This window comes from Rhamphochromis longiceps, linkage group LG9 (genome assembly GCF_057381845.1).
Source record: "Rhamphochromis longiceps isolate RC_006_pf linkage group LG9, R_longiceps_female_GT1.1, whole genome shotgun sequence".
Lineage (NCBI taxonomy): Eukaryota > Metazoa > Chordata > Actinopteri > Cichliformes > Cichlidae > Rhamphochromis > Rhamphochromis longiceps.
The window spans coordinates 7,710,413-7,733,961 of record NC_140565.1 but is presented as its reverse complement, the minus strand read 5'-3'; the positions used below and the strand labels follow the sequence as shown (position 1 = coordinate 7,733,961).

The 23,549-nt window shown below is 42.3% G+C and overlaps 1 protein-coding gene across 15 annotated transcripts in view; it reads left to right on the top strand.

Annotated features, from left to right (window-relative positions):
- Positions 1-23,549, top strand: part of svila (supervillin a) — an 80,284-nt gene that overhangs the window by 39,025 nt on the left and 17,710 nt on the right. For 7 of the 15 annotated variants that reach the window (XM_085418119.1, XM_085418121.1, XM_085418111.1 and 4 more), the window contains 17 exons: positions 185-248; positions 346-479; positions 558-1,287; positions 5,280-6,149; positions 6,605-6,772; positions 7,349-7,383; positions 9,375-9,439; positions 10,041-10,177; positions 11,066-11,161; positions 11,594-11,900; positions 13,291-13,768; positions 14,844-15,003; positions 16,830-16,962; positions 19,423-19,476; positions 21,004-21,075; positions 21,610-21,666; positions 22,976-23,141. In XM_085418119.1, coding sequence (XP_085274245.1) covers positions 241-248; positions 346-479; positions 558-1,287; positions 5,280-6,149; positions 6,605-6,772; positions 7,349-7,383; positions 9,375-9,439; positions 10,041-10,177; positions 11,066-11,161; positions 11,594-11,900; positions 13,291-13,768; positions 14,844-15,003; positions 16,830-16,962; positions 19,423-19,476; positions 21,004-21,075; positions 21,610-21,666; positions 22,976-23,141 — 3,670 coding nt within the window. In that variant the 5' untranslated portion in view covers positions 185-240. Of the gene's footprint in view, positions 1-184; positions 249-345; positions 480-557; positions 1,288-4,326; positions 4,411-5,279; positions 6,150-6,604; positions 6,773-7,348; positions 7,384-9,374; positions 9,440-10,040; positions 10,178-11,065; positions 11,162-11,593; positions 11,901-12,479; positions 12,546-13,290; positions 13,769-14,843; positions 15,004-16,829; positions 16,963-19,422; positions 19,477-21,003; positions 21,076-21,609; positions 21,667-22,975; positions 23,142-23,549 lie in introns of all 15 variants that reach the window. The other 8 variants (XM_085418123.1, XM_085418122.1, XM_085418116.1 and 5 more) reach the window with 8 other exon arrangements.

The following is a 23,549-nucleotide window of genomic DNA, read 5'->3' as shown; positions in this document are numbered from 1 at the left end:
ATGATAATATGTATATGTGAGCTCAGTGGTATGTGTTCATATTACAGATTACCAAAGCATGTCTACAAATATTTCCTGTGAGCCAAAATCTATCCAAAATTTGTCATCTTAGACCAATTAAACATTTAATTAGATCTGCTTATTCTGTACTGATTTTATTGCTTATTTATTTATTTTTGTTAAGTCTCTGAATTGAGGAAACTATTTGAGGGCATTACCACAAGCACAAGTGACTTGGAAATGAACAGGTGAGATAATGATGCATCTATAAATATGCTACAGTAATAAAGATAATACTACATAGGATAATAATGTGTAAAGATGACTCTTCCCTTCTGTGCTTAGAAAGGAGCGCATTGCTCGGCGCTTGGAGGGTATAGAGGGTGAAGTACATCCGTCTCTGCTGCCTACCTTGGTGGCCAACCGGCTTCTGGAGGAGGACACTCCACGATACACTAGGGCCTCTGACCCCTGTGCTGGTGAGACAAGAACAGTACTACAGATTATCGTGTCTCTTTCTACACAACAAAGACATGACTTGTTTATTCTTGCACCAGTTACCGTTCAGCGTTATGGCATGGAGGGATTTGAAAGCCCAGAAATGCAGTTGATGGCTCCAGAGCGCCAGTCCAGAGCTCGATGCAGGCCTGAGCCTCAGTCCTTCATCCACACTGAGCCAGTTCACATTTCGGGTCCGACCAAAGGTGTTCCTGAGTTGGAGTCCAAGGCTGAACGCATCGCCCGCTACAAGGCAGAGCGGCGCCGGCAGCTGGCCGAACGCTACGGCATCTCTTTGGATCAGGAACCCGACTTGGACCATCACTCCCGCTACCCCCGCTCTCACAAAGAGTCGGACTGCTCAGAGAGACGTAATAGAGGGGAGCTGGTGGGAGAGGAAGGCAGAGATATCACCCTAAGTGCTTACACCAGTACCTTAGCTACTAGCCCAAGGGCAGGCCGTTCAGCTCCGCCACACGGCTACCCGGACCCAGGCTGTGATATTGGTCACACCAGGGTGGAGTTGTTCTCAGAGAGGGAGAGGCTGATGAACCTGGAGAATCAGCGCAGGGCCGCTCCGCCTGAGCCTCCATCCTCCTCTTCATACATGGATGTGACATCATCGTCCTCCTCTGCTAAGGTGCCTGCAAAAGACTACACAGTGACTGGCATACCACCCAGTTCACCCAAGCAAGGCAGGCACCCCTCCCTCTCCTCGCCTAAACATGGTGCGTCTCCTGGTGACCTATTCATTGAGCAGCAGGCCCAGAACGTCCTCAGCAGACAGGGGTGAGTGTTTTGATCTCATCTTTGTTTTTGTTGGGGGTAGATCTTTTTTTATTTTAATAAATCCATTTATACATAACAATGGTAAAATACACTTTTGCTAAAGTTTTTGGGGTACTTTAACTGTTTTTGTTTTTGAAAAAAGCAAAGATCAAATTTTATACCAAAGTGTGCAGTACTCCCTCTAACACAGCAACACTCTCAACACAGCATGGAATAAAAAAGGTCAGACGTCACTGCATTTGCAGAAACATAGATGTATCCATGTTTTTCTGCTGGTAACTGAGACACCATTGTTAAATTGTAACAATGGTGTCACAACAAGATTAGCTTGTTGTGACTTGTGGAGGGAGGAAGACACATTGTTGTAGCAAACCGTTTTCTTTTTTTTAAGTTTGATTTGGTTGAAAATGGACAACCCTGAGTTTTCTACGTGACTCCAGATTTTTGAGGGGTTTCATATTTTACTTTATACATAAATTGTCCCTTGTTTCGGGAGGCTTTTTCTGCATTAAGCTCCCAAGATCCCCTTCACATACAAACATGGGGTTTGAACCAGAACCAGAACTTTAACAGCTGTTCACACTGCATTGTGTTTAAAGGATGGATCCATCTCTCCATCTATTTCTGTCACTGTTGCTCTGTTCGTTCCACATGTCCAAGGTCGTTCTCTTAGCAGGACTCTTGTTTGATACAAGGTCATGCAATCCGAGCTCATTCTGGAACAGACCAGCTCCCACAGTCACCTACAACTGGGCAGATTGGTCTGCCTGTGCTGTTCTGTGCTGTATGTTTATTCTAGAGATTTCAGGTGGATGTCTTGAAGAACAAATTGGGGTGTTTTTCAGATTCACAGAGAATCTCTTACTAAGTTGTAGATAGTACTTTAGCATGTGCACCAAAATGATACACTGCATTTGCCTAAGGGGAGGGATGGATAACACTGTCGTTGTGAGTCCATCCTTTAATTGTATGTTTAAATGGTGGCTAAAAGGACAAAAATGACACCTGAATATTAAAACACCTGAGCTAGCAGCTCTTTAGAGGGGACGTGCTAAGAGTTGTTTCAGCTCCACAACTGTTGGAAAAGAGAGAATCAGTGTATGCACCCCTGTTTCTTGCCCAACCCAGATCATGACCAGGCTCCAGCCCTGCACTGTTCCACTGCAAACAAACATATGAAGGTGCATTCCTTGCTTCTACATCCGTCCGGGACATTATTCCCAATCCATCTGTGTTCCCCTCTGCATCGCCCCCTCTTTCTTTTCCTCAGTTTCCCTCTCAGGTTTCAAAACTTGGCCAGGTTGTATGTGTGTCCATGGTGCAGGGAGGGTGTTGTGTTACTGGGCAGCTCAGTGTGACTCCACAGCTACATCTCTGACCCACAGCTGGGTCTGATCAAGACCAGTGAACCCTGAGGAGAAACAAGCAAATAGGAGTGTCTCCGCTCTCCTTTTTCATTGGATGTGTGGGAGACTAACATGAAATGCTACGTTTTAGCTCTTGTAGTGAAATGTTCAGAGCAACCCAAATGTCATCATTAGCAAAAGCTTGATGCACTTTTATTCCAGCACGATCATTTTCATCTCCTTTATCAGCATTGAAACTTTCTGGAACTGGTGACAGAAAATAATCAAAACAACAATTAACTGTAACGGTACTTATATAGTGCCTTTCCACAAAGTTGAGCACTCAAGCTCAACAAATGAGTTTCTACTGCAAGTCTCATGCATTCTGGACTTGGAAGAGCGTGGGATCAAGTGACCCTTCAGTTTGTAGACCCACTCTACCACCCAAGCCACAGCTCTGCAAACTAAGTGCAGAGCTGCACTGATTATCCACTAACAGTTTAGTTTAGTTTGTTATTTTTGTAGTAGTATCAAGTTGTAGTGTTTTCCTAAGTGCTGTACAATAAAGTGGATATCTTAAGGATTTTAACATCTTTGCTTCACAAATGGCGCTCGCTGCAGCAGTCCAACAGAATAGCCTCATCAAAGGTGTATAATCTACAATAAATCACAATACGTTTATACGCAGATGATAACTTATTATTCTTACAGAACCACAAGTGTCAGTACTGGAAGCTAGCAGTTTATTCAGTAGACTGTCTAAGGTTTCTAAATATTCAGTCAGCTGGTCAAAATTAATTCTGTTGCAACTATCGATTTGCTTAGGAGTTGAAATGTTTCCACACAGAGACATGAGGCTTGCTATAGTTGAGGAAGAGCCAAACTGATTGGTCCAGTCAGAAGACTATCTGTAATTTGTAATCTCCAGTTACTCAAGTAAAACATTTCTACCTCATGACCTGCGTCAGGTCTGTTTCCCCACTTGAATCCAAGGCTAACAGATATGACTTTGTGTTGTGTAGTGAGCTGTTAAATTCAGGTTCTTGTATCCCTAAAAAAGAGATTTGCTTCACAAACTGATTTTTGTTTCCTCCCTTCATTCTTCAGTTGATCTCTTAATGTATTTATAACTGATCAACATTTTTTCCAGTTCTGCTGAACTCTGATCTGTGCTTAGTGAAAAATTCACACTGTTTGCCTTTACTCAGCATCAGAGGGCCAGCATGACTCATCTGGCTCTGGTGGAGTGAGATGGCATTTCCCTTGAATATCTGCTTCTGCAGATAAAACCTCAGCTACAGAGGCGTACATTTAAAGAGCCCTCTCTCCAGATAGCATCAGTGTTATCAACAAATGAGTGTATCTATAGATAGCATCTATGTAATAAGATCTGATGTAATATAACTGCACTATCTGACCATTGGTCATAATTCAACAAGCCTTAAATATGAGACTTATTATTCATATTTTTACTGTGGCAATTAAATGTATCGTGTGGGAGTTAAACTTGTGTTCTTGGGATTGTGCTGATTGCTAAACTCAGTGTCTCTTCAGTCAGTCTTAATGTGAAGTCAGTGGAGTGTGTAATATAGTTTTGTCTCGGCTTATATGCTTCAAGAAAAAGACCTCAACACTGAATTCAGACCCAACTGCCCAGTCAATCACGTTTCCCATTGGGTTTCTCTTGGTGCAGTGCAAAGACGAAACTTAGTACTGATTGGTTCCTCCAGACTGATGCTGAAGGCGACACCCACTCCCTCATCAACTGGCCTTCAAGGTAGACAAAGGCTGGTTGTTTCTCACCCCCAGTTATCATCTACCATGTTCCCATTCATCTGGACCAACCCTTGTGAGCTGTGCTTTTTAAACAGCAGCTCATTACAGGGCTCCAGTTTTTTAAATATTATTATTATTATAAATTTCTGTGATGATGCTGCATTTACTCACTTAGGGTCCTGAGTTGACCGGCAGGCGACTGTTTAATAATCTCTGCTTTTGAGCTCTGGACGTCTGCTGAACAGTCATCCTCATCCTCATTGTCACCAGCTCCAGTCCCCTTGGCTTCCAACCATAACTTCATTTCTCACTCACCTTTTGCTGTGTTTAGCTTAAACCCCATTTGGTAACAGCTGTGTGATGGATCATATTATATCAACAATGACAAATGCTCGTACAGTATTGCCTTTTTAACAATTATGCTGTCGGTGACTGGATTTGTGAGTTGTGGGTGTTTTGTTTTGTTTTTGAATACTTTCTTCAAGAATCAGATCTTAGTAAGAATTTAACCATTATTGCCAGTGTGAGAGAGAGCCTGGAAATAATTCTAAACCAGTTCATATCAGGCAAAGATGTATGTTGGTTTTAATCTGGCTTGTATGGTATGTTTATGGTTTTATGAAATATTTGAGTCAGGAAGACTAAACATCTGAGCCAGTATTTATACTGGTCTTACATCCAAATATAAAATCTGCATGCTTTGTCAGTGTCCAGCCCTAATGTCAAACAAGAGGCTGAGCTCCTCCTTTAGTGCTCAAAGGCTGACACACAAAGGATCACAATCAAAGTCATCTTTCTGAGCTTCTATGAGAGCTATGCTTTGCCTATTGATGTTTTCCAAATGTTAACCAGTCCTTTGTCTCCCTGAAGAATCAGAGTTAGGGAGAGGCTTGTCAGGGAGGAGGGCCGCCAGAAGAGCCCAGAGTTCGGAAATGTTACAGAAGGCCTAGTGTACCGCAGACAATTTCAGCACCAGCCCCAGGCTTCTACACGCTACCACGCAGACCCACTAGGCCCACAGCAGGCCTACTCCCACCATCATCCACAAGTTCAGCACAGCCAGTCTGGTCCACAGGGAGGGCAAGAAGTTGGCAATTACCCCAGTTATTTGTCCATGACCTCTGGTTCTACATCCAGAACTGGGCAGCAGCAACAGCAGGTGGAAGAGGAACAAGCTGGTGAGGCTGAGGCGGTCAAGACAGAGGGCCTTCTGAGGAGCAGAAAAGCAGTCTTGCCTTCACAGATCCGGCGCAGAGAGAGGAGCACTGAAGACCCATGGAGAGGGCGAGGTGAGGAGGAGCTGGTCGTGTACAGGATGCAAAGAGAGGCTGAAGCAGAGGAACCTGTTAGAGGGGGACTTGGAGGCAGACCAAGACGGGAGGAAGCAGAGTATACCTCCTGTCTGCAGGCGGCGGAGCGCCGACCCAGAGAGCGGGAAAACGCTGATCGTGCCCACAAAAGACCGGCTGCGACCCACATTGAGCCCAGAACATCTCACACAGGGCCAGGAAGTTCCAGCTCCACCACAGCTCTGAGCCGATCCGTGTCTGATGCTGGAAATCAACAAGGACCCAATCAGAGGACCTTGCAACACCAAACCAAGGAACCCCAGGAGGTCAGAGAAGGAGAAAGTTTGAGTAATGGAGAGAGTCACCAGGACACCAGGGTGTCTGTTGCACAGCTCAGACATTCCTACATGGAGAGCACCACCACTCCTCCAACCAGCCGCAGGAATGAACTGTAGGTGGTAAAATGCTGCATGGCCTGTACTCGCTGACGCTTATTACCTAACATCATCTGGCTACTCAACGACTAACAAGCAGCTACGTCTGGTGTGATGCTAACATCCCAAGCACAGTGGTTCATTTAATCTGTAGACATGGCATACATGCATTAATTTGCTAACACTAATCGTCCTGCAGTACGGTGTTTGTCTCTGCTTTAATGGCACTGTGAGTTGTTTGGATACTGCCTGGAGCTCGTGTGTGTGTGTTTAAACTGTTAAAAAATCTGCATGGGCTTGCTCATAGGCTCGATTTTAAAAACCAGAGGTGTGGTTGAATGTTCAACACCTCTGCTTTTAAACAGTTTTATTTTGCACCATGTCCCTCTCTATTTCTCCCTGACAACTCTGTATTCTCTCTTTCCTTTGGGTTTTCTGTCTGTTGATCCCTCTCCCTGAATGGCCCCTCCAGTGAAATGGAGGAGTGCAGGGCACTGACGGGCTACGAGGCCCCATGGAGAGGGGAAAGGGACAGGGGGCGCAGGCCCCGGCAGTATATCTATCCTGGGGAGAGTAGAAAGACCTCTGAGAGGTTTAGGACACAGCCCATCACTTCTGCTGAGCGCCATGAAACTGATAGGTACTGCTCTGGATTCAAGAATGCACAGCTGAGTGTGAAACGCATGCATGTTAAAAGAAATCACAACTTTGTTTAATTTGGAATGCAACGAAATGTTGATTTTAGTCGTGACCTGTAATCAAATATATATATTAGTCTCTACCAAGGTACCATAGTCTTATCAATATCATCACAGTGAAACAGGCCAGTGAGAATAATGCTCACATATACAGACCTAAACACCCTCCCTCTCCTTGATTTTCATTCTAACGACATTAGCAAACAAGGAAGCTTAAAGGCCAAAGGTCCCTCTGATTGGGCCTTGGCAGTGGTCATCACACGTGACCACAGTGAGGACGCATGAATTGGCCTTTGTCAGTAATCAAGTCCCGAGACCATGGATCAGAGCAGACTAATGTAATGCTGTCTAATTCTCTAGCTTGGTCTGCTTTCTCTCACATTTCCAGCATACCACAAACTACTGCTTTTCTCAGCACGCCGCTAGCCTTCTAACCACTCGCCACTGATTTACTCACCCTTTTTATTGTTATACATAAGCTTCGAACTGATCACCTTTTTCTTTTTGTGCTTTTGAAGGTCTTGTGTGAGTTCAGACTTTGCTTCTACTGAAGGTAAGTAGTTTTTCTCACTAACCTCAGATTTAGATTTTCAGAATACAGTAACAGTAAGTAGGTATAATAATAAGTAGATATAATGCTAGGCTCATTGCATCTTATTTTCTACTCCGGTATAGATATCATACAACAAAAGTAAAGCTCATGAATTAAAGTAACCACATCTAATATTTCTGTAGACATCCATGTGGAAATGCTGAATCACATGGACATTGTTTCAGTTTCAGGGTTTTCTTGGTTAATTTTACATGAGAGCCAACTTAAACGCTACACATTGTCATGCCACAGACTGATACAGCACAGTTCTTTTATAATTCTTTGGATGGCTGCTGAGATCACGAGGATGGAAAAAGAATGCAGTTACATTCATGCTTTAGTTCAACTGTCTTTCCATTTATATCTGCTCTGTATCATAACTGCATAGGTTCATGTAGTAGTATCTGCAGTTCAGTGGTCAGTGACTAACTATGAAAACAGCATTACTGATTATTTACAGCTGCACTCATCTATAAGTGAACAGAATGAGTTTTCAGTGGCTTCAGTAATAAACACATGGATGGAGGCCTGGTGACTTAAATCTGTTTTTTTTAGGTCGTCTTTATTTTATATGAAAGCGTGATATTTTGAAGTGGAGTTTACAGAGTCATTAATGGTGCTCACAGTAGCATAACATCACTGTGGCCCCGCTTAGGGCAGAGCCAGCTCATCTGCTTCTTATAAACATGACTTGGTCGGGATGCTTTGGCGAGTATTATGTAGGCCAGAGCTCAGCACTGGAGTGTCAAAGGGATAGCTGTTTAATGATGTCATGGCATGTGTCTTGCAGAGAATAAAGCGTGTATATTCCTCACACCTGTCCATCTTTTTATAGTCTCCTGAGTGACTCCAGTGACGGGTTTAGTGGTTTGTTTGTTTTTTCCCTGCCATTAAGCCAGATGGTGTTAATAACGATTGATAGGTATCACACAATAGTTGTCATACTTCTGTGTGTTAAATAATTAGATTATTGGGAAAGGTTTATCGAGCATAAATGTACCTATCATCTTAAGATGCTCTTCTGTTACCATTTTTATCCAAAGCTAGCTAGTGCTAAAGTGTTCAGTTTCTTTTAAAGTGACTTCAGTTTTTTGCATATTATAATAATGTCAGTGTTACTGCATAACATTCTTTTTTTTATTGACCTATAATTTAGTAAATATGTAGACTAAAGCAGGATCTTTAATCAGCGACTAGTGACTACAGTCATTTGAAATAACCACTGTTAGTACATTTTAAACTAGAGCAAGCTAGCTAATTAAGCTAATACTAGCTTAACGAGTTTGTTCAAATTGTCTGCCTTTGAAATGTCCTTACATGATGGCAGTTTAATGCGATATTATAAGTATAATGCGTTGTACATACTGTACAGGGTTGAACTAGCACTGAGTTCGCAACAAGAGACTGTGTACGGTCAATAAAACTCACAGATTCGTAGCCATGCAGAGCTGTTATTGGGGTGAAGTGGTGGGCAAAGGACTGAAGTGACAGCTATGGAAGAGGAGGATATTGTTGACTGAGGAGGAAATGAGGGTTACTTATGCAAGAAGCCTGGAATGTGTTGGTGTTCATGGAGAAATAAAGAGTCTCTGTTGTTTCTGTAAAGTCGTACCCCGTGGTTTCAAGGACATTTGTTGAAACCCTTGTTTTTATTTTGTGTACTCAAAGTGTACACTTAATAGAATCATTAGTGTATGAATAGAAATATATGTAAATAATCACATTACAAAACTTATTTGCTCTTTCTGGCAATATAATTTGGTGTTTTAGTGTCTTTGGCAGAAAATTTAAGTAGTGTTTTACAGAGTGTCTATGGTAGCATAAAACAATAAAATATTAAGATAAAAAAACCAAAACGTAAAACAAAGTATAGATGATACAGAGAACTGTGAAGCAGAATTTATGTAGTTAGAACTGGTTTCTAACTCTAACTTTTTTTTCCTTTGTTGCAGCTGATGAAGAGAAGCTAGATGAACGGGCCAAGCTGAGCGTCGCAGCTAAGCGCTCTCTCTTCAGGGTGAGTTTTGACTTCAGCCTGTGGAGCATCTTATATTGTCTGAGTACGAGCTTCCAAGCTGAGGAAAAACTTCATTCCAGTTATGGGTACGATTGCAGACTCTGGGATTAATAAAGTATTCTGATTTCAATTTCCTGTCCTTCTCTTACTTTGAGGATTTAGAAATTTTGATTGCAGATGTGAGTCACAACTGAGCCAGCCTTATTCCTGAAATGATTTGTGCCATAATTCAGCGGCTTCTAGAATCACTTTTAGCAGGAAGGAGTTGAAGGAAACCTTTTCTGTATGATCGTGTCAGGCTCTCACGTTTTTGTGGAAGAATTGTGTCTCTGTCCTCTTCAGTGTTGCTTCAATCCAAAGCCTGTTCATTTCTCAGCCTGTAGAGTCTCAGATGTTGCTCTTATTTCATATGGAAGCAGTAAGGTGCAGGAAGTTTTGCTTGTTCATTTTGCTTTAAAAAAAAAAAAAAGCAATTAAATTTTTTATTTATTTATTTAGTTGCAAGATCTGCTAAGGACCAGAGAAGGTCTATACAGTTTGTGTAATCAGCTGTGTTCATTTCTAAAGATGACCAATGTTTACCCTAATTATCTCCATCCAGGAACTGGAGAAGAGCGTCGATGGCGGAGCTCCTAAACTGCGGTCCAGGAATGCTGCTGTGGACAGGAGACTAAGACGGACACAAGATCGATCCAGAACTCAGCCGGTCACAACTGAGGAAGTAGTCATCGCAGCCACGTAAGGCTCTGTCACCTTGTTTGATGCTATGTAATGTGAAAGACACCTCTAACAATAATAGGGTAACTTACTTTCTTGATAGGCAAAGAAAAAGTGTATAATTATATAGTTCTATCAGGAAGAATGACTAAATAAATGTAAGCTTGAAAATGAGCCCATGGTGAGTACAAATGTGACACAAGAAAAAAGTACGTCTGGTCCTTTTACTAAGAACCTTCTGATTTTTTTTACTCTGAAAATGTTTCACATGTGGGTTTTTATTCTCATTACTTTAATTTTTATTACTATAATAGTACTCATTTTAAAACCTTTCACAAAGAAATGTTTCTGGAGACTATCTAAAAGGAGCAAAAATGTTAATCGCTCAGTATGATGAGAATTGCATAGTTCCGGGGCTATAATAGCAAAACCTCAACCCTCCTCCCCTTTTTGTCACAAGCTGTGGCCGGGGAATGACCACTAAGACTCCATCTACAGATCTGTGTGTTCCTGACAGCACATATCAGGTCAATAAATCAGAGGTGTAAAATCTTTAAGTGCATTAAAGCAAATACATGCACATCTGTTCTATTTGAAAAGTGCTCTAAAGGGAAGTTCTCCTAGATTATCAAAGCGGAACAAACTCAACTGTGCACTTGTGTGTAGACATCCATCTGTGGAGAGACCTTGCTGTGAAGATGAAGTTCTAGGGTGTTACCAGTTTTTGTAGATTTAAACTTTTCTTTCTGCGTGAAATTGTTTCTTAAAGAAAGCTGTGCCTCTGACTTTTTCACTGTCCTCACATCTACATGAAACTTTAACCACCATCCTAGTCTTCATGTTTGCACCTTCCTGTCTTCTCTGTCCTCTGTGTGTGTATGACTGTGTCCCTGTCCTTGACCACTGTAGCGCCCCATCTCACGTGCCACAAATGGTGTCCGCTCACGCTGCCGTAGCACGCGTCCCTAGCCCCACCCTAGTTTACAGCACTGTCCCACCATACAGGTACACAGCAGACGTGTGTGCACGGATATGTATGCTCACATCGAAGTGCGGTGTTTGACTAACACGTTTGAGTCTTGGCTGCTATGCAGTTTTTCTTCGTTCACTGTGTTTTAAACTATAGGATTGAGTTGCTGGTAAAGTTCTAATGCACAGTTTTAAGGTTTGGTGCCCTCATGTGTGATCGGAGGAAACTACATGAATTAATTGCTAAGATAGGACGTCTGGGTTTTTAACTCACTGCTTGGTGAGCATGACTCACCCTGCATGTGTAGCAAACCTTTTTGGCTCTGTGTTGGCGACTTTTATTGGCTGTCAGAAAATGCACTCTCTCTGACATGCCACTCGCTGGCTTGCATGAGCTCCCCACAAGCTTACAGAAGTCTCCGTTTTCTTCTCCCTCTTTGTCTCTTGGATGTCTTCTCCCCTCCTCAGCCTGCAGGCATCCTCACAGCAAAGTGCTGTTGCCCATGAGCAAGTGAGGGAGGCCCGGCGGGCGCAGGATACCAAGGAGATCCGGGGCCCGACGCAGACGTCTTCACTAAAAGAAAAAGATACAAAGCAGAGCGAGACTCAGGAGGAGCCTGACCTCTGCACCCTCAGCCTGGCTGAAAAGATGGCGCTGTTCAACCGGCTGGCTCAGCCCCCAACCAGGGTCACCCACACAAGAGGGGACACGCGGCAGCGGAGGGCCAACGCTCGCTACCAGACACAGCCCATCACACTGGGAGATATGGAACAGGTGGGGAAGCAGCAAGGTCACTTTGTTTCTCCAGTGCTTCGGTTCACTGGGAGAAGACCTCTTAACTTTGCTTTCTTACTGTACACATTCACTCTGTTAGTGCCACACAATACAAAGGTGGAGTATAAATGTAGTAATAATGTGTCATGACTTACTCGGTCAATCCAGTGTCTTATGCACAGAGTACGTGAATTAATATTTTTAGAGAACACAAGAGGAAAAGTGAAAATTCTGTTAATGAATATAAATGATGATGTAACTAAACAGCTGCTGTCCAGCTCTGGGAGCAGATTGCTGTTTAAGGGTAATGAATGTTAACAGAGTTTCAACTGGGCATGGATGGAATCATATGACAGAATTATTCTAGTGTTCACTGAAAAATGAAGAAATGTGAGAGCACCGAAGTGATGATATATGGAAAAGGGAAAAAAACATTTAAAGGTGGAAAAATTGAGAAGTTGCAATGATGACATGTTATCTGTTAGTCAGTGGGTTTGCAGGGGTTATAATTAAACTCCTGCTACTAAAGTAGAAAATCCATGAAACAAGAACTGCAGCATGCTGGTGTTTCTGCTCCAGGAGCTCTCAGACGTAGACCTCAGTGATGAGCAGGAGCTGTGTGACAGTCTGGTAGAAGACCTACAAGTAAGCTTCCTCTGAACAGTCACCGACCACCACTTGCCTGCATCAGTGGAGGCTGACACAGCGGGAGCACTCTTCTCAGAAATGACCGTCCATTTCTGTGAACAACACGCTCTGTGTTTTCTTTTTTGGCTCGTCTCCACATTGGTGTGATTTCATTCTGAATGTACGTTGCATGGCCCAGCTTGTGATAAAGCTCTGAGTCATCAACCCCAGTTCAATAAAGAGGCGTGGATGGATGAAGCACACATATCAGCGAGTCTGTGGGCTTTAAAAGATGTCTCTGTGACAAAGAAGAGGGAAACCAAAAGCAGTTCAACTCCCATCTACAGCCACAGGGGTTGAAAGTTTGATTGTGGGGGAAGTATGAGAGAGAAATTTGAAGCAAAAGCGAGTTAATGGATGGATACATGTTGCAAGTTTCCTTGACATGGCTGCTTTCTGTTGCTTGTCATTTGTTCCTCAGCAGAAGTGCCAGGTTAGTTCTCCTCTATGGATTATGAACCCAGTTGTTATAAACTGAAAGTGTTTGTCATGCGTTGTGCGTCGGCGGCTGCTGGCATGGCTTTGTGATGTGGGCTGACCATTAAGAGAGGCTGCTGTGTGATGCCCAGGAAGTGCACTGAGTCAGGCAGGCTGTGATTAGTCAGCGTTATTCTCTCGATTGTTTGTGTGTGCACTTTGCCCGAGCCGTTTCTCAGCCTCTGTAGCAAACTGACCCACTTCTTTGTCTGTCTGCATTACACAGCTTCAAAACTGCACAGGCTCTCGGTTTGGACACCACCTATCTTCCTCGTCTTCCTCAGCAGTCAGAGCAGGCGGGACGGTGTCCAGTGACCACGCCGGAGACATCCACATATCCACTGCAGCCTGCGTGGAGCCCACCTATCCCAGCTCTGACAGGTCTCTACCCCCTCGCCAACCAGACGGCCCAGTCGGGGGGTCCCAGGGATCCTCAGATCACCATAGGCATCACATTTTGCCCCAAGGGGAAGACCAGATTGATCTGGGAGGGGGGAAGAGGAAGTTGCCGTCTCCTGAGAGAGCAGTCAGGCAGACAGCACTGCCCCAGCCCCAGAGTGGAAGAGAAAGGAGAGAAGAGGAGGAAGAAGCAGAGGAGGAGCAGCTGCAGCAGCGGCCAGACAGTGCGATAGAAGAGGAAGTGCTGTGGAGCTCAGAGAGCCACAGGCTCCAGGACAGCCAGAGGAGCAGGGCCACCAGCGGAGGTAAGAAAACAGCAGGAGGAGGAGCTCAAAAGCATCAGTCTGCTTTTTATTGCCTGAACTACTCTGCTGTTTGTTCTGTCTTTACTGAAGTTTATAAACTTGCCAAGTTTACATTAAGATTTGGGGAGAATGATAACTGTAACTTGTCTATATTAACATTCAACAGCGATATGTGTTATAGACCCTGAAGAGGAGAAGAGGATGGATGAATGGCTAGATGCATATTTCCTTTTTTTAGTAACTGGAAATATTTGGATCAGAGGGTAGTGCTGTGGACTTGTAGGTTAAAGCTAGCAGTAGGTTGTTATCTTGGTTAGTAAGGTGCACCTGCAACTTAATTTGGTGTTAAATGGGAAGCTTATTTTGGTTAGCATGCAGAGTTAGTGTTTCTGGGTAGAACACTGGAGTTTAACAGAAATAAATGAAAAAAGTGAAGCTAATCAGAAGACTAAAATAGGTTTTAAAAATTTAAAGAGCAAACTATGCTAACAGTTGGTATCGGTTTCCGTCAACAAGTTCTAATCCAACCCACTTCCTGTGTGTCTGAGTGAAAATGTTGAGTTCAGACTGTGGTTTTCAGGCTTCCTTTGTATCTGAGCACTGCAGTAACACCGGGCCGTTCACTGTCTCTGTGTCAGCATGTGGCTTGTCAGAAAATAGAAATCAGTCAAACTGGAACTGTGGAACTTGTTTCGGGGCAGGGGGAAGGAATAGTGCGTTGACCTGAGTCTCCAGTGTGGGTTGTTTGATTACAGCTGTGGCAGAGATGTTTAAAGCTGTGAAAAGTGTCTTTGCTGCTTCTCACGAGGTGGACGGGATTATTTCGGTGAGCATGAAAGATGATTGCTGCGATGCTGCTTTGAGATGCTGAGTCTGCACTGTGACACCTCTGACTGTTATGTTAAAGGGTTTACACCCTACACAGCGATTCTTAGTTAATGTATTTTCCTCAAAAGATCATACAAGCGGTCACAGTTAATGTTTATGGAGTTGCTGCTGAGTTACTGATTTTTATTTATTTATTTATTTTCTCTCCCCCTCTCCTCTCACTATTTCTGTGTGCTCACACTCACAGACCTGCTGGAATCAACTGTGGTAACATCCAGAGCAACATCTGGCTTCCCCGAAGCAGCAGACACAGACAGCAACACACACCCAGCTGACCCGGTTCAACCTGAGCAGGGAGACGAACTGAGCGACAGGATGATGGCCCGACACATGTCCATCAGAGAGAGGTGAGCATGGAAGTGTGCTAAGATAGGATTTAATATATATTTACTGCATGTCTGACCATATTCACGTATTGCAGAATACCATTTACCTGTTTCTCGGTAAATTAATCCTACAAGAGCAACGCAAAAGAAATCACAGTTTGCTCTGCTAGCTACATGTTTTTTTTTTTAATTCATTAACAATAAAAATAAGTTTAAATGTCTTTGTTTTTTAAAGAAAATACATGTATTTCAAGACAAAATGCCGTGGTCACTGAAAACAGGCGTCGGTGCATAAAAATGCTAAATGATTAGGACCAATGGTTTCATTATTCATGAATGGTCATCAGTCATAGCACATTTGTGATCAGCTCTTTTACTTTTAAATTAAGAATGGATAAAATGTGATGACTCAAAATTACATCATGAGGGCAAAGAGGGAGGAGTTTTTAGGGTATTAGAGGGTTTTTTTCTTTACTGTTGAGCTTCCTGGGATGAAGTCTGGAGTATTAACAGAAGCAAAATGATAAAGAAAAGAAATTATAGATTTTTTTTTCATTACATTTCATTGTTGTTATATAACAAAACTAAAGCTGAGTATTGGATTCCTGAGCAAATCCTTACATAAGTCCTGTTATGTCATACTGGGATAATTGAGCTGTTCGTGCTAGTTGACTGGCAGACATAGGACACTAATCATGCTCTAAACTGACTGATGATATAATAAAGTTGCATGTAAACTGGTGTTAAAGCCTGTGGAGTTTGTACTAGTTATTGTGCTTCTCGTAAATCTGACTCTTTGACCATGTTTTGACTAATTTGTGTCGTTCCCACGTTCAAAGCATTTCTCTGGAGCAAGGGTCTGTATCCCAGATACAGCTTGCAAGTTGGACTGAGTGCTGCTTTCATCCTGTTTTTGCATTTGCTGTGTAGCCCTGGGGGCAGAACAGGACATTTCCTCGCTGGGTCACAGAGGGGTGCTTGTGATGGGGGGGCAAGTGGGGCACAGCCAGGACCCTGACCTCTTGCATATATTGGTCCTGTCTGCCCCAGCTCACAGATGAGAGCTCAATAATTGAAGCTCTGTTCTTGCTCACGTTTAGGTTTTTAGACTTGTCGAGTACTTTAAACCTAATCCCAGTTTTCCTTATTAAAAAGATGGAAAAATTCAGGGTTGAGGTTTGAGTTGCTTTCCCAGCTCCTGTTACACTGACTGGCTTCTCTAATCAATGTTTATGTGTAATTGGATCAGAGCTGTCATTGCTCTGTCTGTACACTGTTTACTTCTGCAGCTCCTAAACGACATGCTCGCTGCCTCTGTTTAATGTCTGCTGTCTTCTCATTCATAAATGTAGAGGAGCATGGCTGCTTTTTGTTGGCTTTACTATTGTGACAGGTTGGGCTAAAAGCTCTGGGGAAGTAAGGTTTTGTGTTTCTTCGGCACATGTGGAAATAAAGAGTCTGCCTGCAGCTGCAAACTCAATGGCTCTTCATTAAAACCACAGCGTGTAGTTGCTTTTGTGCCATCCTTAACATACAGTTTGTCATGTCACGTTTGACAAAGTGTCTCAAAATCATCTTCATAAAACTCACCTCTTAAACAAATTGCTCAAGTTTTCCATAAATGCTCTGGATTAAATTTGAAAGCCTAGCCAAAGTAAGGATTTGTTGCGGGTTTTTTTGTTTTGAAAAGTGTCCTCTAACTACAAAAAACTCAACTGAAAAACATTATTTATTATTATGAGCGCTTTGAGTACTCCGGGAGAGTAGAAAAGCGCTATATAAGAATCAGTCCATATACCATTTATTTGTATGCTACAGCTCATGATCCTCTCCCCTTCCCCACTCAGAGTCGCCTTGTTAAAGAAGAGTGGCGAGGAGGACTGGAGGAACAGGATCAATAAGAAGCAGGATGTGGTGAAGATTGCTGCAGCAGAGCAGAATGCTCAACTCTGGGAGGTGGAGCAGAGCTTCAAGAAGAAGGTAACCACCTGACGTGAGCACCCACTGCTGAATTAGCACGTCAACAGAGAAGCCTGAGGTTGTCCCTTGTATCGCTCATGTTTTTGCACGTAGTCATAGCAGCATGCATTCATGACTGACTCTGCTACTTTGTGTCCACAAGACCTGAATGCAGAAGTGATGCAGTGAGTTGGTTAATTTGATTTGATCGACTGTGTCGCATTATGAAAGCAAGTATTTAATGTGTCAGCCTCTGAGATCATGCCGCTCAGTAGGTGTTCTCGATCTTCTATTGCTGACGTGTACAGAAAGAAAAATCTGATCAAAGACTGATACCCTTTAAACAATCACTTCTGTAGAACAGAGCTACAAGGAACATGGTAACAATTTTCAATATCTCTAAACAGAGAGGTCGTGTTTTTGTCTGCGTCTTTTGATCTTTTTCTCTTTTCTCTGTTCTGTCTCAAGCAGCTGTTGCATGTTTTTGTTCTTGGACTGTATCAAGAGATAATCTGCATGTCTTCCATCCTGGCAGTAGAATACATACTGTGGTGTCTGGATCAGTCACACAATACTTCATGGGGCATGCTGTTTTTATTTCCTAAATATGGAAGCCTGCGGCTGCCACTATTCAATCATGAACATTTTTTTCTTTCCTTTCCTTTCTTTTTAGTATACTAATTTTTTCATACGTCAAACCTTTAAAATCCAATTTGATTTTAGGCCGAAAATGCATAAATGCAGTGAAATTAAACGCACGCAGTTCAAATACTTGGGTAACTTTTACGTTATCCCAACATTTTAGCTTATCAGATTTCTAATAAATAGTGAAACCCTATTTATATAATAGTAATATAATCCCAAGGCTGACAATCACAAATGCAGTTTTGCGTTGTGATGAATCATTTCTGGAGTAGCAAAAGTGAAAGCACGCAGGCTATAATATTCATAGGGCCACTCTTCCTAAGCTGTTCACTTAATTCTGATTCATTTAGCCCCGCTCGAATGAATGTATTACTACATGTAGCCATGTAATAAACTATACATAACTGTACTTGTGATAGTATACCTGGTACTTGAAATGGATATCTCAAGTCTCTAAATAAGTTTTGGGGGGAGTTGACATAGAATAATCCTGCTGTTTAAGAGTTTTATTTTGCATTATGACGATAAAATATTAATAGAACAAACGTGAAAATTAATCAGTCAGGATTTAATCTCATTTGAAGGGTGTGTGTGTATATAAATGTAGAATGTAAAAAACTTGAGCATCTTGGAAACAGTAGCCAGTCACTCATAAAAACTTGGAACACATGATTGAACATGAGTATTTGCAGCCTTTGACTTCCAAATTTTGAAGTTTTGCCTCATGTATGTTTTATACTTGTTATGAATATTAAAGAAGCTTAATTAAGTTGGATTTTAATCCTATTTGTTGCCTGAATGACTCACATACTGAGATGGCTTTCCCCTCCAGAGAAAAGCTGAGAGCACTTTGTAGAGTTTAACTTTTCTCTGAGAGTTGAAAAGTATTCAAACTGTCAGCTACATGTGAGTGTTGTACTAACTGAACTGTAAAATGTAGCCTCTGTGTTTAGTCATGCTAGGCCTTTGTTTCTAGTTAACTGCATGTTACATGTAAACTTTCACTCTTCTGTTTGTCTCTGTTTGCATGTCCTTTACTTTTTCTTTTTTAAAATAAAAAAATAAACCTGATTTCTTTCCTCTGCATGTTGACTGCGTTTCTGTTTTTGAAGGAAGGGTTAGGTCAGGCACAGGACACGCACCTCTCTGTTTAGACATATTCAGCTGCCGTGGCACAGCTGTTTTTGTTTCCAGCAGCTTATCAAGGTTTGCTCAGCTCGACAGCTTTACACATACATATTTTCATTTTGGGTTAGTAGTTTGTTTAAGGTCAGGAAGTACTTTACCTACGTAGCTTTGATTCATCGTGTGCAATCAGACACACTGATTGAGGAGCTTTTTCTGGGGGGTTTTTTGTTTTGGTTTTTTTAAAGATATGTCTTAATCAAATCAGGGAAATCTTTCAAGACCTAATCAATTTGAAGTGATGGCTGGGTCCAGGTCAAGGGGAAGGGCAGTTGATGTTTTTCATCTTGTTTCCATCCTCCAATTCATCCGAGCGAGTAGACATGATTCATCAGGTTTCCTGTTTTGAATCGAAGAAGTGCAAAACTACAGATAATGCAGATACAGAACCGAGTCAGAGAAAAACGGCAAGTAGAGCAGAATAAAGGCTGTTTGGACAACTTTGCTTTTTGATGGACTTTGTTTCTTTTTACTTTACACATACTACAAACTTGATATTTACCTAGAAATTAACCATTCGCCGCGTGATAAATGTCATACCTGGAGTATAGAATCTGTAAAGACTCACAGGGAGCGGGAGTAATGTGCTTTGGCCTGTGTGTGAAATGAATGCTGGGAACTGTCCCTTTTTCTTTGGCTGCTCGTCTGTAGGATGATGAAGCGATGATGATGATTGACGAGTTTGCTGTGTCCGACCAGCTTTGGGTAAGGCCCGTGCAGAAACCAAACGTGTGTGCACGTATGTGTCAAATGCATTTAGTTTTCATTTTTCCATCTTTAACTTTGTTTCCTGTTGAAAACTCTTAGCCTTGGTGGAACACACAGAGCTACGTTTGTGTGTCTGTTTGTGGTGGTACTGGTGGTGGAACTGCGTGTGGGTGTGTCTTAAAGACAAATTGTATTAATAATCATTCTGATTGTTGTAATTATGCTGTGTTCCTCATCCCACCACTGCTCATCAGGTTTCAGATTTATAATTGTGTTAGAATTTCCTGTTCTGTCTTACACTATGAATCTAATTTAATTGAGTTAAAAATTTCCCATTTATCATATTGACTTTGGCACGCAACCTCTGCTTCTCTAATCGACTCACATTTATGACAAATGTTTCTTGTGGTGTAAGATTTGTCTGAAAGTTGGTCTAAAATCTCAAGAGTCAGTTTGGCGTGCTTCAATCTGCTTCCAGTTTCATCTCTGTTCCAGTGGTTCAGGGCTGTGGCTTTGCATATTAATGTGGCTGCAGGGATTTTTTTATTAATTTATTATTAATGTGTATTGTTTGCACAATGTGTTTGTTTCATTGGTGGATACAAGTAACAAGAAAGAATATAAATGATTAAAAGTGAGGAAAACCATCAATAACCACTAACGGGGAAATTTTTAAATGGTAAAAACACAAACATGACATAATTCTTTAAATTCAGCTTATGGTACATCAGTGGAAAAAGTAAACAAGATGTCCATGAGAACCATATTGTGAATCTTTTTTTAAACCCTCACTGTGAAGTTAACCAGCTAAGCGAGCATGATTGTGCACATACAGAGTAGAGCAGGCAGCTGTACGTCTTGGGGAAACACTACTGAGGCAACAGCGTTTTGGTAATTAATGAGAACCATTCAACCAAATGAGATCAGATTGTCTTATACACAATGCTCACCCACAACACTTGAACCAGACTGAATGAATGGTAGTGGTGGATAACATACCCGACAGGTTTGAGTCTAAATAACTGCTGTTGCATTTTGTTGTAATGTTACAGCAAAACAAGGTTTCTGCAAAGTAACTGAACTGCACTTTAAATTAGATCATCTCTTTCTTTTATTGTTACACTCCCCTCAATATGACACAGGCTAGAATACCCTGACCTTTACTTACTAATGCAAGTCAAGCTCCTCATCAGCCCCTCCCTTGTTGGTCATCTGGAATGAAGACTTTCTGTTGTAAGTTTGGAGCCTCTAACCCCAAACTGAGATCATCCCAATGCCTCGTCTGTGACACAACTTGTTATTTCCTGAAACCCGTTGAAAAATCTCCAGAGCTGCAGAGTTCATTGTACAGTTGTTTTTGCAAAGAGTCTCACACTACATGTAACTAGAAAACTGATACATTAAAGCCTTGTTTCGCATGATGCCAGTGTTTCTAAAATCCCAGCGACACCCCTGCAGCTGCTATACTCCTGATCATCCCCTTCATGTGTATGTGTACATTTCCTATTTCTGTGGCTTCCATAGGAGCCAGTGTTTGCTGCTACTTTCTCTACTCCTCCTGAGCCTCCTTACAATGCAACCGAATCAGCCAGCCAGGTAGGACGTGTCAACAGGTCTTGCTGCCTTGCATTGCTTGTTGTACTTGCTCACACACCTGCTTCACTAAACTCACACATTACAAACCCTATTCTACAACTTTGCTCCTTAACCACATCACTGTGGTTAATATGCATTATTAATGTGTTCATTCTGAGGTTCAGAAATATTTGGACAGTGGTGGAATTTCTTTAATTTTTGCCTCTGTACACCACCATTTACTTTTGAGTTTCTGAAAAACTGAGACTGTATAAAAATGTCCTTAATGGTTAATTAATGAACTGGTAATTGGTGAATTAGAGCTGAAGTCTGCACTTTTTGATTTAAAATCCACTGCGGTGTATGGGAGGCAAAACCATTCAGGCACTAGCACACTGATATTGATATAAGTCGCACATCGTTATCAGCACAGGGCCAGCATGGCAGCCCCTGCAGCTTCTCGTGCTTGTGCAGAGCTTGGATCTTTTCTTCCGTCTTTTCATCCATAATCCTCATCTTTTCTTACCTTCCTCATCCATCCCTCTGGTTGTGAAGGCCATCAGATCTCGCAGACCCGTGCAGGTGGATGAAAAACACCCCTGGAGACGAAAGGTGACCCTTTCGAAGCTATACACAGCTTTCTGGGCAATTCCTCCCCCTCCCACTCACCGCTGGCAGCCTCCACACAAACACAGCAATCAAAGCTCCAGCACCATGAGTTGCAGTCTGCTATATTCAATAGACTTCTTCCATTTTACTGTCACGAGTTACTTTAAACACCCACACAGTCATGTGTCATTTCTTAATATTGTTCAAATAGAGGTGAATGACTTTAGCGCTGTGTGAGGCAAAGATTTTCTCATTTTCTCTGTGTGTACTCTTTGTGTATTTGGGCACTTTGTTGTTTATGAATGTGGGAAACATTTAAACACACAGGAAAAGATACAGTACTGTGTCCATTTTGATGGGTAGATTTTAGTGATGAGTGCAGTTTGAACAGTGTCAAACTCAAAGGCCACACTCAAAAATGAGAATCACATCTGGCATTTCCCCAAAATGTTGTTGGTTTTTGTCCAGATAAAACCCACATCCAGGCATTAAGAAGTCCATACAAAGTTAACTTAATGGACGTGCCATTTAGCCCAACAACCTCGCTTCCTCACCTCACAGCCCTGCTGACCACAGCGTTAATCAAAAGCCTGAATATTACAACTACTAGGAGACTGGAGGTGTTTATAAAATCATTGTCTTTACATTACAGCTTTAACAGAGCAAGTTAGCTGCACTGTACAGTCGAATCTTCTGGCATCAAGTTTCTGTGCATAAACGCCTGAAAGCTGTGAATAAACTGCAGCTTCTCTGCAGTTTTCGTCCTTCTTCACTGCCATTTGGATCCAACACATATTTTGCGTTACAGTTCAGCAGCTTTCTGCAGCGCCTCTACGACTCCAAACCTCTGCTGGCGTGCAGAATAGAAAACTGAGTTTATATCTCAGCAAATGGATCCGTGGGTCGATGCCGAGAAGCATTCGGTCTCCCACGTCTCTGGAGACTTTCTGACCTTGTTATCAACTGTCTGTTTACTTCCATGAAAGTACAGGAAACGCTGTTTAATTTGGCGTGTGACTCCAAATGTGGTGCTTAATGATCGTTGTGCAGCTTCAGCTAAGCAGGGTAAAATTTATAAATAGTCTTAAAAGATTTTGTGGCCACATGACAATTTGTAAAGGGCCATATTTGTCCTGTGGGCTTTGAGTTTGTATAGCAAGCACTTTTATGAAGGACATTTAAATAAATGCAGGGATGTGATGGGTTACCCATTCACAAAATGCTCCCTGGAATGCATCGCACATTACAAATGATGCAGTAAGGCACCTGTTCTCTTACACTTGACACTGACTTGTCCTCCCTCTTTTCTCAGAGGTTAGCAGAGGCAGAGATGGAGTCTCAGAGCATCGAGGCTCACATGTCCATTGAGGAGAGGAAGCAGCTGATCGTGGCCCGAGAGGAATCCTGGAAGTCTAAAGGCCACGGAGCTGCCAATGACTCGACCCAGTTCACTGTGGCTGCACGCATGGTGAAGAAAGGTCAGAGGGCAAAAACGCTCACTTTCCACTGGCATACCTGTGCTCGTTATGCACTGCTGCAGAGCAATAAAGAGTTAACGTCAGCCTCAGCTCTGTGTCCTGAATGCTTAAAAAAAGCTTGCTCCACAGCTAGCAGCTTGGGGAGAATGACTCTCGTTTTCCCTCCATCAGGCCAGAGTAGCTGCTCCAAGGCCTTCGCTGAAGCAGAAATTATTTAATGGTTGGAGCTTTCCGCATTAGCTGTGCACTTACCCTGACGTGGCAAACGATGGACAGTTTCATTAACTATTCCTGCTTATTATTCCAGAGCTCTGTAACATACAACACATGCAAAGACACCCACACCTGTTGCTTTCTGTGTGAACCTACAAACTGATAGTACTGCATCTGCCTGTGAAACTATGAAAA